Source organism: Nuphar pumila, chromosome 12 (genome assembly GCF_984573655.1).
Source record: "Nuphar pumila chromosome 12, dmNupPumi1.hap1.1, whole genome shotgun sequence".
Classification (NCBI taxonomy): Eukaryota; Viridiplantae; Streptophyta; class Magnoliopsida; order Nymphaeales; family Nymphaeaceae; genus Nuphar; species Nuphar pumila.
Genome location: NC_143260.1, coordinates 28,366,886 through 28,383,620, shown reverse-complemented (window position 1 = coordinate 28,383,620; position 16,735 = coordinate 28,366,886). Strand labels below are relative to the sequence as shown.

At 39.3% G+C, this 16,735-nt stretch overlaps 1 protein-coding gene across 2 annotated transcripts in view; it reads right to left on the bottom strand.

Moving 5' to 3' along the window:
• EMB3006 (embryo defective 3006) overlaps window positions 1-13,903 on the bottom strand; it is an 82,300-nt gene extending 68,397 nt beyond the window's left edge. Inside the window, exons 1-3 of one of the 2 annotated variants that reach the window (XM_089983315.1) lie at window positions 13,704-13,903; window positions 13,117-13,236; window positions 12,788-12,931 (exon numbers count right to left, since the gene is read on the bottom strand). In XM_089983315.1, coding sequence (XP_089839441.1) covers window positions 12,788-12,889 — 102 coding nt within the window. In that variant the 5' untranslated portion in view covers window positions 12,890-12,931; window positions 13,117-13,236; window positions 13,704-13,903. Of the gene's footprint in view, window positions 1-12,787; window positions 12,932-13,116; window positions 13,237-13,499; window positions 13,537-13,703 lie in introns of those variants that run through there. The other variant, XM_089983316.1, reaches the window with a different exon arrangement.
• Window positions 13,904-16,735: the final 2,832 nt, after the last annotated feature.

The window sequence follows — 16,735 nt, the reverse complement described above, 5'->3', positions numbered from 1 at the left end:
GGATTCATCACCAATAACAATCTTACTTATTCCAAAATAAGGAATAGGGTTAGAAAGTTTACCTGCATTGCCTGTCACATGAGTGGTTGCCCCTGAGTCAACAAACCAAGTGCATTTATCACTCTGCTTCAATTTCAACTCTGACAAGGCGGATATCAGCAAATCTTTAATCTCTCCACTGTCTCTGATATTTGTGAACTTTCCTTTAGTTTCTGTCTGTGGAGCCTTTCCCTTATTTTCTCGATTATCCCAACAATTCGCCTTGATATGCCCCCTTTTGTTACAAAAGAAGCAAGTGGGGATGGGTCTTTGTTCCTGCGCATGAGTCGACACGTTGGGAGTGGGAAGCAAACCACGTCCTCCGTGTCCACTTCGCCCTTGCCCCCCTCGTCCTCGCCCTCTACCATAAGTCACTCCTATGGCAAAAACTTCTTGAAAATTTATGTGAACATGATTTTCTTCAGAAAAAACCCTTCAGAGTCATTTCATACTGGATCAATTTACCTCGTAACTCATCAAAGGTAGGAAGGACAGGGAGACGCAATAGTGAAGTAACTATCATATTGTAGTGAGATCCCAATCCACTCAGAGTTTGTTGCACCATGTCACTGTCACTTACCGCACATCCTATAACTGCAAGTTGATCCGTGATAATCTTTATCTTGTTCAAATATTCTATGATGGTCATGGATTCTTTTCTTAGCAACTGAAATTGTCTCTTGAGAAAAAACAGTCTCGCTTGGGAAACCTCTTAATACATCTGAACGAGTCGCTCCCAGAGTTACAGAGTTGTACAATTGTCAAGGATGGCAACAAGGACCTCTTGAGACAAGGTAGAAGTGATATATGCAACTATTGATTGATCTTTTCTTTCCCAATTGAGATATTCTGCATTTTTGACATTCAGAATTGAACTTCCCCCTTTATCATCTGTCTCTTCTCTCGGGTCAAATTCTGGTGGGACTGGAGTGGTTCCATTCAGGTGACCTAAGAGACCTTGACTCCTTATAAAAGGAATAATTTGTCTCTTCCAAATCAAGAAATTTGAGGTATTTAACTTTTCATAAACGAGTTGATTGAGAAAGCTTGAAGAAAGAGTCGATTGAGAAGAATAAGGATCCACTGAGAAATAAAATTCAACAAGAGAAATAAAATTCAATAAGAGTGTTCACGAAGTGCTCAACCTCCGTTTTTTTGTCTCTGTCAAATTCAGAAGATAGTGAGACTGAACAGTGAACTTTTCTTTACACTCTTAAAAAATTGAGATTGACGTGATGAAAGACACTTTCACACGTTAGATACGTTTTCAGGGAAGGAAAACACACAGCAAGAAACTGAGAACAACATATTCAAAAGGGGAATCAGGGAGAAAGAAAAAACAGCAAAAAATTGGGATATCGGAATATGTAAAACAAATTCAAAGGGGAAGATTGGACAAAGGGAACAAATCAAATAATACCAAACAAAAGCATATATGAAATAGGAATCGATTTGGTGTCTCACGTCAATCGATTTCAGCGATTCACGTGAAATAGAGTAAACTTTTTGCACAGTCTGGATTCACGTGAACAGGGTTTACGTGAATCTCAGATCACTGCGAAAAGGGTCAAGCCCACGTGAGATGTGGGTCGGGTGCACAGAAGATTTCAGAAAAGGGAAGAAACGAGCCACGTGAATGTCAAGCCCACGTGAGATGTGGGTCGGGTGCACAGAAAATTTAGAAAGAGGACAGAAATGAAGAGTAGAACGAAGGAGAAAGGAAATGAAGAAAAAGTAGAAGAGAATGAACAAAAAACCTCAAATCTCCGATCGTCGCACCTGTCGGAAACCTTCTTCGGCCCTCAGATGGATCTTCGCTCTAATACCATGTTAGAATACCTGAATTGAGAAAATATAAAGACAGAAAAACTCCCTTATTTAGAGTACCCTTTATATATCTTATGACTCGCAAGATGGCACTCATGTGGACTGAAGTTGGTACATGCTGAAACTGGCTTGCAGTATGGACCGCATGAGAGATATTTGGTCTGGTAATACTCAGATACATCAAAGACCCTACAAGTTGTCTATTGGGGGTAGGATCTGAAAGAGGAATCTCATTATCAATTTTCATTTTTCCTCCTACTATAGCAGGAGTTTCACAAACCTTTTCATCTGTAATGTCTGACCTGTCAATGATCTCAGAAGCAAGCTTAGTTTGAGATAAAAAGTACCCTCTATGAGAGTAAGCCACTTCAATACCCAAAAAATAAGTTAGAAAACCCAAATCAAACATTTCAAATTTATCTTTTAAAACTGAATTTATATTTTTAACCCCATTAGTATCACTTCCTGTAATGAGCATATCATCCACATACAACAGCAAAATCACAATCCCTGCATTGGATTTTCTAACAAACAAAGCAGTGTCAGTAAAGCAAGAAGAAAAACCATTTTCCAACATCACAGAATTAAACCTATCATACCAAGCCTTAGGGGCTTGCTTTAGGCCATACAGTGCTTTCTTAAGACGGAGTACTTTCCCTTTGGGAGTCTTCATTCCAGGTGGAGCATTCATATAAACTTCTTCGTTCAAATCACCATTCAGGAAGGCATTCTTAACATTCATTTGATAGATGTTCCAATTGTTAATGGATGCAACAGTGATGAGCCATCGAACAGTGACAATTCGGGCCACAGGTGCGAAAGTTTCTTCATAGTCAATTCCATACTCTTGACTATAACCCTTGGCAATTAATCAAGCCTTATATCTCTCAAGAGATCTATCGCTCTTAGTTTTAACCTTAAAGACTCATCTACACCGAATTATTTTTTTACTCTTAGGAAGATCTTGAAATTCCCATGTCTTAGCCTTTTTTACAGCTTTGAGTTCATTTTCCATCGCAACTATCCATTCAAGACTTTTACTAGCTTCCGCAAAGTTTCTACATAAGAATGAATAGCACTGAGACAGACTCTATATCTGGGTGAAAATGAGTCATACGATATGAACCTAGATGAAGCCTTTTTGTGTCTTTCGGTTCTACAAAGATTTTCCTCTTCATGAGGAACAATCTGGCTATCATATCTTTCAAGAGCACTTCTAAAGGTGCTTCTATCTCTATGAACATAGGTGATGGGATCTCTAGATGGTCCTTCATTAATAGGTTGTTGTGAGGAGATTTCCTCAATATCAATATCACTTGAGTCATTCTGATTTGACTCATCATCACTAGAATCATCATCTTTGGCTAATAGTTCAAATAAAAAGGAATAGTCAACATTTTCATTATGTGATTCGGAACTTTCAAAACCACTCAGATTTTTCAAAAACTCACATTTCTGGAAACATATAGTTTGTCATTTTTTGTGTCATAACACTGAAAACCCTTATGGGTTTCTGAATACCCAAGAAAGGCACAAGGGATGGCCTTTGGCGAAAGCTTATCATTTCTATCTGTAAGGACAAAGCACTTACATCCAAACACCATTAACCTGTTATAATCAGGTTCTTTTCCATATAACTTTTCAAAAGGAGAAATTTTGCTTAAATTTTTCGATGGAAGTCTATTTATGAGTTGAAATGTTTTGCGAAATAAGCAAGGTTCTAGTAGTTTCTATAATATGCCTATGCTTCCGTTCGGCTAACCCATTTTGTTGTGGGGTTTTTTGATAGGATTTTTGATGAAGAATACCATAACTTTCAAGATAACTCTTAAATTCATTTGAAAGATATTCACCCCCAGAGTCAGACCTAAGAATTTTTAAACTTTCATTAAATTGATTTAAAAATCATCATATGCAATGTTTTAAAAGTTGAAAAAAACTTCATATTTATGTTTAAGAAAGTATACCCAACAAAACCTAGTGAAATCATCTACGAAAATAACATAATACGAGAATCCGCCCTTAGATATTACAGAAGCGGGACTCCATACATCAGAATGAACAATTTCAAAGGGTTTTGTCGAAAACATGGATCTTTGAGAAAAAGGTAGACTTTTCATTTTCCCAAGAATACAATCATTACAAACAAAATCTTCTTTACAAAGATGTTTAACAAAAGGAAAATAAGAGATTTTAACAATGTTGGGATGACCCAGTCTCTTATGCCAAACATGAATATCTTTATTTTGAACAACATTACAAAATTGATTCTTGGGGACTTGAAGAAAGTCAATGTAGTAGAGGTCGTCTCTCCTAGAGCCTTCCCCAATCAATCTCTCGAACTGGCGATCCTGAATCCAACATTTATCAGAAGTGAATTTTACATCGCAACCATGATCCGAGAGTTGAGAGACCGAAAGTAAATTTAAATTTAGTTTAGGTATAAGACGGATTTTGGAAATAAAAAAATCTTGTTTTTCAAAATTTTCTATTCCTTTAATTTCAAGAGGTGTTCCATCCGCCGTTGAGACAAAGGATGGAATAGAATTTTTAGAAAATTCGGAAAGGGAACAAACACTTGGGGTCATATGAAAAGATGCGCCGGAATCTAAAAGCCAAGATATCTTACTAGAAGGCGAGGAGGTAGACATAGCGGCTCCGGAAGTTCCTTCTTTGAGGAAAGGTTGCGAAACTTCTACAATTTGATGAAGAGAAAGAGACCCATTTGATATTGATGGTAGTTCCTTCGGTTGAGATGTCATGGCCATAGCAAGAATTTTATTCCATTTAGGGCATATAGGTTTAATGTGCCCCGGTTCTTTACAAAAATGACATGTAAGCTTGTTATAGTCTTTCTTTACTCCTTAACCACTTGAGTTTTGATTCTTGAAATGAGAAGGCTTGTAGGACTTTAAATTACTCCCCGGTCTTAATACAACATTAGCACCTTCATTCTCTTCAACGTGAGAAGTAGCAAGAACACTTAGATGGTTCTTGCTGTCAAAACTGGCGTGTTTTGATGTAGAAACCGAGAAGAGAGAGAGAGAGAGAGAGACTTCTTTGGTGAAATCGGCAGCCTTTACTTTTCTGTACAGCTGCACTAATACTTCATTAAGATAAATAGGGTTAGAGTATTTTTACATGGACAAAATTGTCCTGTGTTAGTAAAACAAATTACATTAGAGTATACACGATCCATATGGATCTCCTACTGGATCCATATCTGATCCATATTCTAATACCCTCCCTCAAGTTGTGCATGGGAGTGAACCATGTGCAACTTGTTCTTCAAGTACCAAAAACGGTTACTTGTGAGACCTTTAGTGAACATATCAGTGACTTGGTCTTCTGAAGGCACATAAACCGGCTCAATCTCTTTGTCTGCTATCTTTTGTCTGATGAAATGTTGGTCAACCTCAATATGCTTAGTCTGACTGTGATGAACCGGATTTAACGCAATTTGTATAGCGCTTCTATTATCACACATAAGAGTCGATCTTGAGATATCCTCTCGCATCTCTGTAAGTAGATGCCTAATCCAGGTCACTTCTGTTGTGGTAGATGTCATAGATCTATACTCTGTGCTAGATCTTGCCACAGCCTTTTGTTTTCTGCTACTCCATGAAATAAGATTCCTTCAAATGAAAACACAGTATCCTAAAACAGACCTTTTTTCATCTGGATCTCCTGCCCAGTCTGCATCTGTATAGGCCAATATGTCATGTTTTGGTGTCCCCAAAGGAGATTGAGCATATGTGAGTCCATCACCCACCGTGCCTTTTAGATAATGAAGGATACGTTTGACAGCATCCATGTAACCAGTCTTCGGTTCATGCATGAACTGAGATACTTGATTTACAGAATATACAATGTCTGATCTAGTAAAAGTAAGGTACTGTAACATGCCCACTAAGTTGCGATACTTGCATCAGGATATAACTCACCATCACAAATACTGAGCTTTTGATTGACAACATTGGGTGTAGGCACAGGTTTGCAATCCGGCATTCCTGCTTTGGCCAGAAGATCAAGAGTATATTTGTGTTGAGTTAATGACATTTTTCCATCCTGTCTGTCCACCTCTACACCAAGAAAATATCTCAGTTCTCCAAGGTCTTTCATTTTGAATTGCATGCTTAGTAAAGTTTTAACTCGTTGAATATGATCTGGAGCATTACCAGTGATCACTATATCATCAACATATATGAGTAAGAAAACCATAGTGGTTTCATCCACGTATATGAATAGAGAATGATCTAGCTAGGAACGAATGAAACTGTGGTTTTGAATCTCTAAGGAGAAGCTCTCAAACCATGACCTAGAGGCTTGCTTTAAACCATACAATGCTCTGGTTAATTTGCTTACATATTCTTTTGGGTCTCCCTCTGCATAGCCTTGAGGCTGCTCCATGTAAACTTCTTCTTTAAAATCCCCATGAAGGAATGCATTTTTAACATCAAGTTGACTAAGGGGCCACCCATGTTCAATTGCCAAGCCAAGAATCATACGAATAGTTCCCATTTTCACTACTGGGTTGAACGTCTCATCATAATCTTGACTGTATTCTTGAGTAAAACCTTTGGCAACAAGACGTGCCTTGTATCGTTCAATGCTACCATCTGGTTTGTACTTAATCTTATACACCCATTTTAAGCCAACAACATTTTTATCGGGGAGACGACCAACTATCTCCCATGTTTGACACTCATGAAGCGCCTCGATCTCTTCATTCATTGCTTCAATCCATTTGTTAGATTGAACAGCTTGACAAAACCCAAGTGGTTCTTCGTGTTTTTCAATCTGGGATAGAAAGATCTGAAAATCCATAGAGAAGTTATCATAACTCACCCATTTTTCAATAGGATGTCTTATCCTGCCTGATCTTCTTGGTGCCTCTTTATTACTGGACAATGCCTCTTGTTCTCCAATAGGTACATCTATTTGCTCTCTGGGTCTCCTGGTACAGACATTTCCTTTGTATCTCGGACATTCTGTTTCTGATGCCTTATCTGAAGTTGTCTCATCATGTACGCTTTCAGGAACCAAAGTGGTATGTTCTGTAATATGTGAAATAAGTTCAGCACTGAGCCATGGATCATACCAATTAGCAGTTTCGTCAATATGTTCACGATTGTGGTCTGCTTTATTTTCTAGAAAATTATTTTCATCAAAGACAACATTTCTGGAAATTCTGATCTTCTTATTGGCGGGGTCATAGCACCTGTAACCCTTGTGTTCATTTGCATAACCTACAAATTGGCAGGTAGAGGCTTTGTCCTGAAATTTAGTTCTCATCGATTTATCAATATGTACATAACATTTGCATCCAAAAACTCGTAACTCATCATAGTCAGGTTGTACACCAAAAAGAACATAATAGGGAGACTGATCTTCAAGGATAGGCATAGGAAGACGATTTACCACATGAGTGGCAGTGTGAAAAGCTTTTGTCCAAAGACTAATAGGCAAGTTACAACCATGCATCATACTCATTGCACTTTCCACAATATGTCTGTGTTTACGTTCAGCAATCCCATTTTGTTGTGGAGTGTACGGGCAAGAAACTCTACGATGTATCCCATTTTCTTGGAGAAAATCTAAAATTTCTTTGGAGAAATACTCGCCACCTCCATCACATTGGAGAATTTGAATATTTTTGGAGAATTGAGTTTTAACGTAGGCATGAAAGTAACGGAAAATGAGAAAAACCTCTCATTTGTGTTTCATAAAGAATATCCAGGTAAAGCGAGAGAAATTGTCAATAAAGGATACATAATATTTACTTCCAGAAGAGGAAGGATTAGGGGATGGGCCCCAAACATCAGAACATATTATCTCAAAAGGCATGGAAGCTCTTTTATTTATTTAATGAAAAGGAAGTACATGACTTTTGCAAATCTGACAACTAGGACACACTTTATCCTTTAATGAAGGTGAAACAGACTCTGAAAGAAAACCATTGGACACTAACTTTTCAATAAAGACTTGACTACAATGACCAAGACGAGAATGTCAGAGATCTGGCTTATTACATTTGGATAAACTTAGGACACTTTTAGAGACATGATCAAACTTGGGCTTCAGGACATTGGAGGTTGGATCTTCATTGAAGACATACATGTTTCCACGTCGCTCTCCTTTAGCGAACATCTCCTTTGTTTGAAAATCCTTGACAAAGACAGAAGTAGGAGTAAATTCCACAGATGAATTGGTAGAATCAACAAGCTTAGAAACAGAGATAATGTTTTTCTTTATATTTGGTGCATGAACAACATTAGATAAAGGAATGGAAGAAGACTCAGACAAAGAGATAAGAACATTGCCTACGTTTGAAATAAGGTGGTGAGTCCCATCTCCAGTTACAATATTAGATTTACCAAAATAGGGAATTAAAATAGAGAACTTACCTGCATTGCCAGTGACATGAGCTGCTGCCCCAGAGTCCACATACCATATCCCATCATCACTCTGTTTCAGGTTCAAGTTGGCCATAGCAGACAAAAGGAGATCCTTAGCATCATCACTGACCCGAAAGGTACCTGCAGTTCCTGATGTGCCAACATTTCTATTGATTTGTATTCTATTATGATTTTGGGGGTTGTACCAACAGTTGGCTTTAATGTGACCACGTTTGTTGCACTGGTAGCATGTGGGAACGGTTTTTGAAAAGCTGGCAGTGAAATTTGGTGTAGGTAACAGCCCACGTCCACCCTGGAGTTGTGCTCCCCTGCCTCTACCGCGCCCTCCTCGTGCACGATCAGCAATCATCCCCGTGGCAAGAACATCATGTGTAGATGGTTGTCCGGCCGAAGCATCTGACATGCCTTTTAAAGACATCTCGTACTGGAATAGCTTAGCACGTAAATCTTCAAAACTGGGCAACATCGGCAAGCACAATAAAGAAGTGACAAGAACATGATACTCTGATCCTAGGGCATTCAATGTCTGCTGCATTTTTTCTTTGTCTGACACTGGATATCCAACAATGGCCAATTGATCTGTGATACTTTTGACTTGATTTAAAAATTCAATAATGGTCATTGCCCCCTTTTTCAAAAGTTGGAATTCACGTTTGAGAAATTACACCTTAGCCTCTGATATCTGAGAGTAGGTCTGAGCTAGAGTCTCCCATAATACTTTAGTTGTGCAATCATCAGGAATAGAAACTAATACTTCTTGCGACAATGTGGAAGTGATGTATGCAACGAGAGCCTGATCTCGCTTCATCCAAGCAACAAATGCAGGGTTGCGAATGATGTTTGGCAATCCTTCGTCCTCTTTGGCTGGTTGTGTGATAGATTCTGGAGGCGTTGGAATGGAGTCATCCAAGTGACCTGAAAGGTCTTGACTTCGAATGAAGGGAGTAATCTGCCTTTTCCAGGTCAGGTAGTTGTTTGTGTTTAACTTTTCGGAAACTAGTTGCCCCAAGAAATTGGAAGAAAGAACAGAGTTTGTTGAACTATCCATTTGCAGAAATTTATGGCAGAGATAGACTTTATGACAGAAAGATCAAGGTTGGCTGAAATGAGACTGATATCATAAAGGACTCAGAAATCGGCTTTATGATAAAAGAACCAAAGAAGGTCACGACAGGATTTTAAAGAATGTCACAACAGGGTATTGGACAGTTGATCTGGGTATTGTCTCAGTATTTGTGAGACAAATAAGGAACCATGAGCAGATCTGAATATATTCAGATCTGTGAATGGAATAACGAGCCTTGAATGGAGTTGTAGGGGTGTGTTAAAAAAAAAAAGAGTGTAACCAGACCGTGAAACAAGGACAGCACACACAAAAGAAAGGGGAGAGCTTGGCTGGATTGACCAGTCTAGACAGAAAAAAAAAAACTCGAAACAGAGGAACTCGACTGGGGTGACCAGTCCAGAACAGACCAGATTTACGTGAGAGGACACGTGAAACAGGGGAAACTCGTAAATAGAAGAACTCAGCTGGGGTGAATGATCAGTCCAGATCAGATTCACGTGAGGAGAGAGACCAGGCTAGATTCACGTGAAAGAATACGTGGAATCAGCTTTTCCAGAAATAACGAGAGGAAAACAAGAATAACGAGGAGAGAAACCTAAAGGAAAAGGAGAAACAGATCATGACCTGTCGAGGAGGAGAACTCACCTTTTTGGAAATGAAGTGTGACCTGACGAGAATGAGGATGCAGCTTTTCACGTCTCTGATGAAACTCGTTTTACTCCCAGTATTGTCGCTGCTCTGATACCATGTCAAAACTGGCGTGTTTTGATGTAGAAACCGAGAAGAGAGAGAGAGAGAGACTTCTTTGGTAAAATCGGCAGCCTTTACTTTTCTGTACAGCTGCACTAATACTTCATTAAGATAAATAGGGTTAGAGTATTTTTACATGGACAAAATTGTCCTGTGTTAGTAAAACAAATTACATTAGAGTATACACGATCCATATGGATCTCCTACTAGATCCATATCTGATCCATATTCTAATACTTGCTAATCCCCATGCGAGTCTCTTCCTCACTAAGTTTAGTAATTACATCTTCAAGAGAGGGGGAAGTGAAAGCGGATAGAAGGGAAGACCGGATTTGTTCAAATTCGGGCCTAAGCCCATTCAAAAAATTGAAGAATTTATCTTCTTCCAATTGTTTGTGGCGAAACACTATTGCTTCACTCTATTTTGGTTCGAGCATAACAAGCTTGTCCCAAACAGAAGAGAGCTCGGCAAAGTACTTTCTTATAGACATCTCTCCTTGTTGAAGCATTAGCGCCTTCTTTTGAATATAATATTTATGGGATAAATCTCTAGACGTGTACATCTTCTCAAGATATTCCCAAGCTTGAGAGGCATTCTTGAATTTGATGATATTTGCATTGATTCTTGTTTCTACGGAGGAAAAAATCCAAGAGAGGATCTTAAAATTCCTCATTTCCCATTCCTCATGTTTTTCTGAATATTCTTCAAGAGCTTTGATTCTTTCTTCTCCATCGAGAATTTTGATTTCACCCTCATTAACAATGGTAATTTTTTGTTCCAGTTCGGGGATTGTGCCTTGCACATAGCCCCATAGACCATTCTCCTTTATGTGAGCTTCCATGTTCCCGGCCCAAACATGATAATTGGATCCATTTAGCTTAAAGTCGAGAGCAAAATGAGACTTTTTTTCACCCATTAAGGAGTAAAGAGAGAGGGAGAAATACGCACCAACACAAAATTTAAAGCTCTTTCTTGCACAAGATTCTTCCAAAATATTTGAGAAGCAAGTTCCACCACTTCAATCTTCAAATATCCGAAGGCACGCTTTTCGAGGCACTCAAAAATCAAACAAATTCACGATCCTTTATCACTAACCTGGCTCTGATACCATGTAAAAGTATCTTCGACAAGATACCAAGAACAATATTACAATATTCTTGGAAACAAATATGAAAACACACGCACGACAAGAACACCTGTGCACAAAGAGCACAATACAAAGTCACAAATGCGCAAATGCGAACCCAAAAGTCATAAGATCCACTAAAAGAGCTTGGGCTATAATCCCACAAGCTTGAGAAATACAAAGGGGAGAGCCCCTTATTTATAGAATGCAAGAGGCCTTGGAGGGGCCAACATGTAGACGTTGGAGGGGTCCAACGTCTACATGGTTGGGCCCCCCAAGGCAAGTCAAAGTCAAAAAGAAAAAAGGACAAGAACAAAAGAAAAGAAGAAAAAAGAAATTACATGCATATTCGAAATGTGAATATGCATAAAAATAAAAGGAAATACCTAAACTACCCCTATGGCTAATATTGAGAAAAATACACATTTTATATATATATATATATAAGTACTATATATATATATACATAGATATAGTATATGTATATGTAGTACTTACTATATATATAAAAAATGTATTGTATTACAAGATTGAGATACATAATTTAACAGTACCTTCATCATCGTCAGAAGAGGAGGAAGACGTTGCCCACATCGAAAGAGGAGGAGGTCATCACTGTTGCCGCCGTCGAAAGAGGAGGAGTGGAGGAGTCAGGGAGGAAGGAAAATATCCCGATACATTAATAGAGTTTGGTTTTTTAGATATGCAAGCTTGAGGATAGCCACTATGATATTCAACCCAAGACCACTTGGTTACTATAGTAAAACTTTACCATCAAGGTATCCCATTTGACCGCCTTCTATACCAGTAGATGTAACTGCATTGAGACAGAACAAACATCTACACTAAGCACCTAATCTTATTCAGTTCTATCCATAGCACTTGAGCATGCAATTATGCATTTCATGAATTAATTGAACATATTAGCATCAGCTATTATTGGAGCAAGAAGCTTATAAAAGAATCTGTAAATTCAATCATAAGTATGTGGTTAAATCCGTATGAGATCCCTTAATAAAGAGTGCAAGGTAGGGGCATCATTGATAATTTCACATAATAAACATCCAAGCACCAGCATGAAGGGAGTGTTTTAAAGGCACTGTCTACTCCTTTCTCTTTTCTTTTCAGTTATATAGAAAACGGCAGAGTTGTCTTTCTTTGTTAGAAGCAAATGTGCAGAACATTTTATGTACCACAGTATAATATTAGCCTTGTTCCAAGAATGCCAATGACCTCGTAACTGTAATTTGACGAAATAGGAGTCAGTGTAGTCATGCTAAACAAGGACCACAAACAAAAATTTATGGTTCATCAAGTATATACAAGGAAACTAGTGGAAGGTTATGTCCAGTACTGTTACAATTCAAACCTCCATAGAAATTTTATTCAATTGATATATGGCACAAAGGTTCCTTACAAACTGCCTAGTCTTAAAGCAAAATTAGGCCCATGATATTGTGAAAATTCAACATTCTGAAAGGACCCTATCCCCTTGGTCAGAAACAAATGTCAAGAAGCATAGTTGAAGGAAGAAAAGGGAAGGGAAAGAGAGACGATACCTCCTTTGAACATGCAGTCAAAAGAGGATGGATCGCAAGTTTGAACGACTTCCTAAGATTCAAAAGCCTCAAACTTGAAGTCTGTTGCTTCGCGGAATCCATGAGATTAGTGAACAGAAAGAGGACCTCGAAAATGACCAATATCTGGAAAAAAAAAAAAGGTTAATACGATATGCATTAACAAATCCACAATGAATACACCTAGTTACAAAAATGTAAAAAGGAAAAAGCACATAATGCAAAGGTGATAACTCTCAAATCACAATAAAAAAAAGATGACTCAAATCACAAGTTCATAACCACCCAAAGTAGGTCGATTTTCACACAACTGAAACTAAAAGTGTGCCGATTTTCACGTCAATTCCGCACGACAGAAACTACAATCAATCAAACCTCGGAGGCCTATAGCTCAAACGTAGTTGGTGAATCCGGCGAGTCGACTGGGGAACCTGCGAAAGAGGAGATATCAACTTCTAAAAACAGGAAGTGCAGATACAGAAAGGACCGCGCTAAGAGGAGATATGAACTTCTAAAAACAAGAGAAACAGGGAAATATTACAGCAGGTCCCCGAACAAACTAGAAGTGAAGAATGTTAGGCTGAAAAGAAAGGCGGTCGTCTGCAAACCATACATCCCAGAGACACAAACCATGAGGGTTTCTGGCAATCTTTTTTTTTTTTTTTGGATAATCCAAGGGGAAAAAACACATTACCGACTGCACATTGATTGACGTCGTTGAGGTCCCTCCCTTCCCACCAGGGAGTACGCCCAACTTCGACCTTGCGGCAAGGGATGCCACCCGTGGGTTTCCAACTTGTTATGAGTGGGGCCCTTGTGGGCTTTTCTGGAGATCTTTTCTTCAAGAGAATGATGGGGAGAAAGAAGAAATCAAGGATATAGTTGGGAATAAACGTACCTTGGCACAGAAAGATGAAGGATGGAGTTAAATATGTCTGGTTTCGCCCCCCTTTCTGCGCTCCTCTGCCTTGCAAGACAACCCACCAGTGGGGTTGGTTAGAAACGAAGAAGAGTAGAAAATTGGAGAGAAAAGCGCCGTTGGGAAACTTCAGGTTGGTGAGTAGGTTTTGCGTCGAGAATGGCGCCTACAACCTCGTCTAGAGTTTGTAGCTCAAATCCGGAAATCACAGGGATTTGGCGCCATAGTAAGAAAGAAAGATCAACGAAATTTTGAAAATATCTAAAAAAATTACCTTGAGTTATATTCAAATACCTTGATCGTGAGGGGTGTGTTGGTCAATGGGTAGGGCCCCAACCGAGCAGCTCGTCACTCGGCTCATCATGAACTCGTTCGTGATCGGTTCGTATAGCTGGTGAGCCGCGCCACGAGTAGCTCGTACAGATTAAAAGAGTCCTCGGCTCGGAGCCCGTATAGAAAAATTAAATGTATTTTTATGTATATTATTATTTTAAGTATAATATATAAAGAAAAGAATGAATAGAATATCTATAAAAAAAAGGGTGTATGGGAAAATATATAAAAAATATGGACTATTAAGTATAATATATAAAATATATATATTTTTAATATAATATATAAAATATATTCCGTTTTGTTTCATGGTAACTATGCCCTGAACTACACTAAGCTACACTAAATTGGGATTGACCCAATCGTTAATGCCATTGGTATAGCCTGCCATTGACTGTGCCATACCAGGGCTACTACGCCGGGACACCGTCGCTTCAAAACTCAGGTGTCAACGGGTTAGGTGTAAAACCCATGAAATTTAAAAAGAAAAAACAGACCCCCACCCCCCACCCTCTTTTTCTCTGCGTTGTCGGAAGGCTAGCAGGAGGTTGGCGCCCCCTGCCATGCTCTTCCTCCCTCTATCTTCTTTGTTTTCTTCGATTCCTCCCATTCGACAGGGACCTAGATTCCTGCCGGTTGAGATTCTCGTGTGGCAGGGGGTCTCGCCCTTGCCGCTCGGATTCACTGCAGGCAGAACGCGGCTTTGCCTCTGTCTGGCTGCCACATGAGCCTTCCGACAGGCACGGCGAAGCCCTTCCTCCCTCTCTCTCTCTTGGTGCTCTTCGTGTAGAGAAGGAACCGAGCCCCCTCCCTACACTCCCTTTCGGCAGGGGAGGGGTCGAGCCCTTCCTTGCACCCCCTGTTGGCAAAGGAGGGCCCGAGCCCTCTCCCTGCGCCCTCTCTCTCTCGGTTACCTGCCAGAGGACCGATAGGGGGGCGTTGACTCTCTGTCGTACCCTCCCTCCCTTTGAGATTCTGGCAAGGGCTTGGCCTATGCCTTGCCTCTGTTTGACTTGATGACGGGCAGAATTTCAACCCCCTGTTGCCTTCCTTTTTAGCTGGTGGGGCAGGATCGTTGCCCCCTCCCCTTTTGATGATTGTAGGTCGGCAAGGGCACACTTACCTTGCCCCTACTTCTGCTACTGATAGGACAACAAGCAGGGGCAGTGCCCTTGCACCCTTTCCTTTTGGGTTACCATCAGAGTGGCGAATTGGGGTTGTGTCCCTGCCACTTCGCCATGCGGATAGGAGTGCAGGGGTTGTACACTTGCCCCTTTCCGATCATTATTTTGGCTATGACATTTTAGGTATTCTTACCTTGTGTTGTTCACACGAAGGATCTCGCTCGTGTCCCGCAGCCTGAGGCCTATAACACCTATATGCATAGATGCACGCAGCGAAGTAACATCCTGAGGTAGAGGAAAGTCGCATGAGGACTCCGGATAAATTAAATAAAGTAGTTAAATCTTGAGATAAGAACAACTGATATTTTCATGCGTGTGTACATGTAGATGAATATGATTGATGATGGTTTGTTCTTTACTTGTATTAATTAGCTGACTATGCTAGTTAACTACACACAATGTTGTTTACATCTTGTGTTGTCTCTTTCCTTCAGTTTAGATGTTTTTTGCATATGTTGCTCAGATTTAATTTCTCACAATTATAAATGCTATCAATGCTTTCAATGAAATAAATTATTTATCTTGTGATATTCTACTTTATTTATTATACATTGTCTACGAGTAGAATTTTACAGACAACCGATGACATAATACAACATGGCTCAAGATCACCTTTTTTCTGCTGGCATCTTTGCTATTCTTTGTAAGTAAGATTGGTTTGTAAGCTAACGTGCCCATAATTATCAACTTGTTTTTTTTTCTCTCTAAAAAAAATGTCTTCCGCTGTTGATTTTAAAGATTAAAATCCTGAACTTTGAAAGATTTTCTCTAAATGATTTCAAAATTACAAGTTGAAATTTTGGGGCATTACATTAGGTTTGCTTCAAACATAGGTGGAAACAAACTTGGACTATACTTTCTGATATGGTATCCGATCTGGACCAGGGTCTAATAGGGTCCACTATAAAAAAAATATACCTGAACTCGATAAGAACTACATGAACTAGACCCGGATCATACCCGACAAAACCATATTTTTTATCATTTTTACATTAAAAATTTGTGGGTCTTAATCAGAACTCAGGTCGGGTCCAGGTCTGGTATAAAATTTCACAAACTATACATGGGCCAATATATTAATAGGACCTTCAGGTTCGAACCCGGGTCTTAATCGGGTCTTCTTATTTATCACCATACCCAAACTATATAGGGTTTGGTTCGGGTCCAGGCCGGGTAAACTAGGCCCATTGACACCCCTATTCAAAACCCACAACTTGTCCCTTTAGGGCTTGTTTGATGGTTTATTCATGATTGTACACGAAATGAACAAACAAAATGAACAGAACACTCATTTTGTAAAAACTATATCAAGTCCAATGTTTGTTTCGATCATACACAGATGTTGTGTTCTAAATATTCCTTATTTGTTGATGATGCGGAGACAACTTGGACATACATGGATAATGAGTCAGATTACTTCGAATGTATGACCTTATCTCCCACCATTATACATGTTTTAACAAGTTTATAATAGATTTTTGCCTTGGATATGGA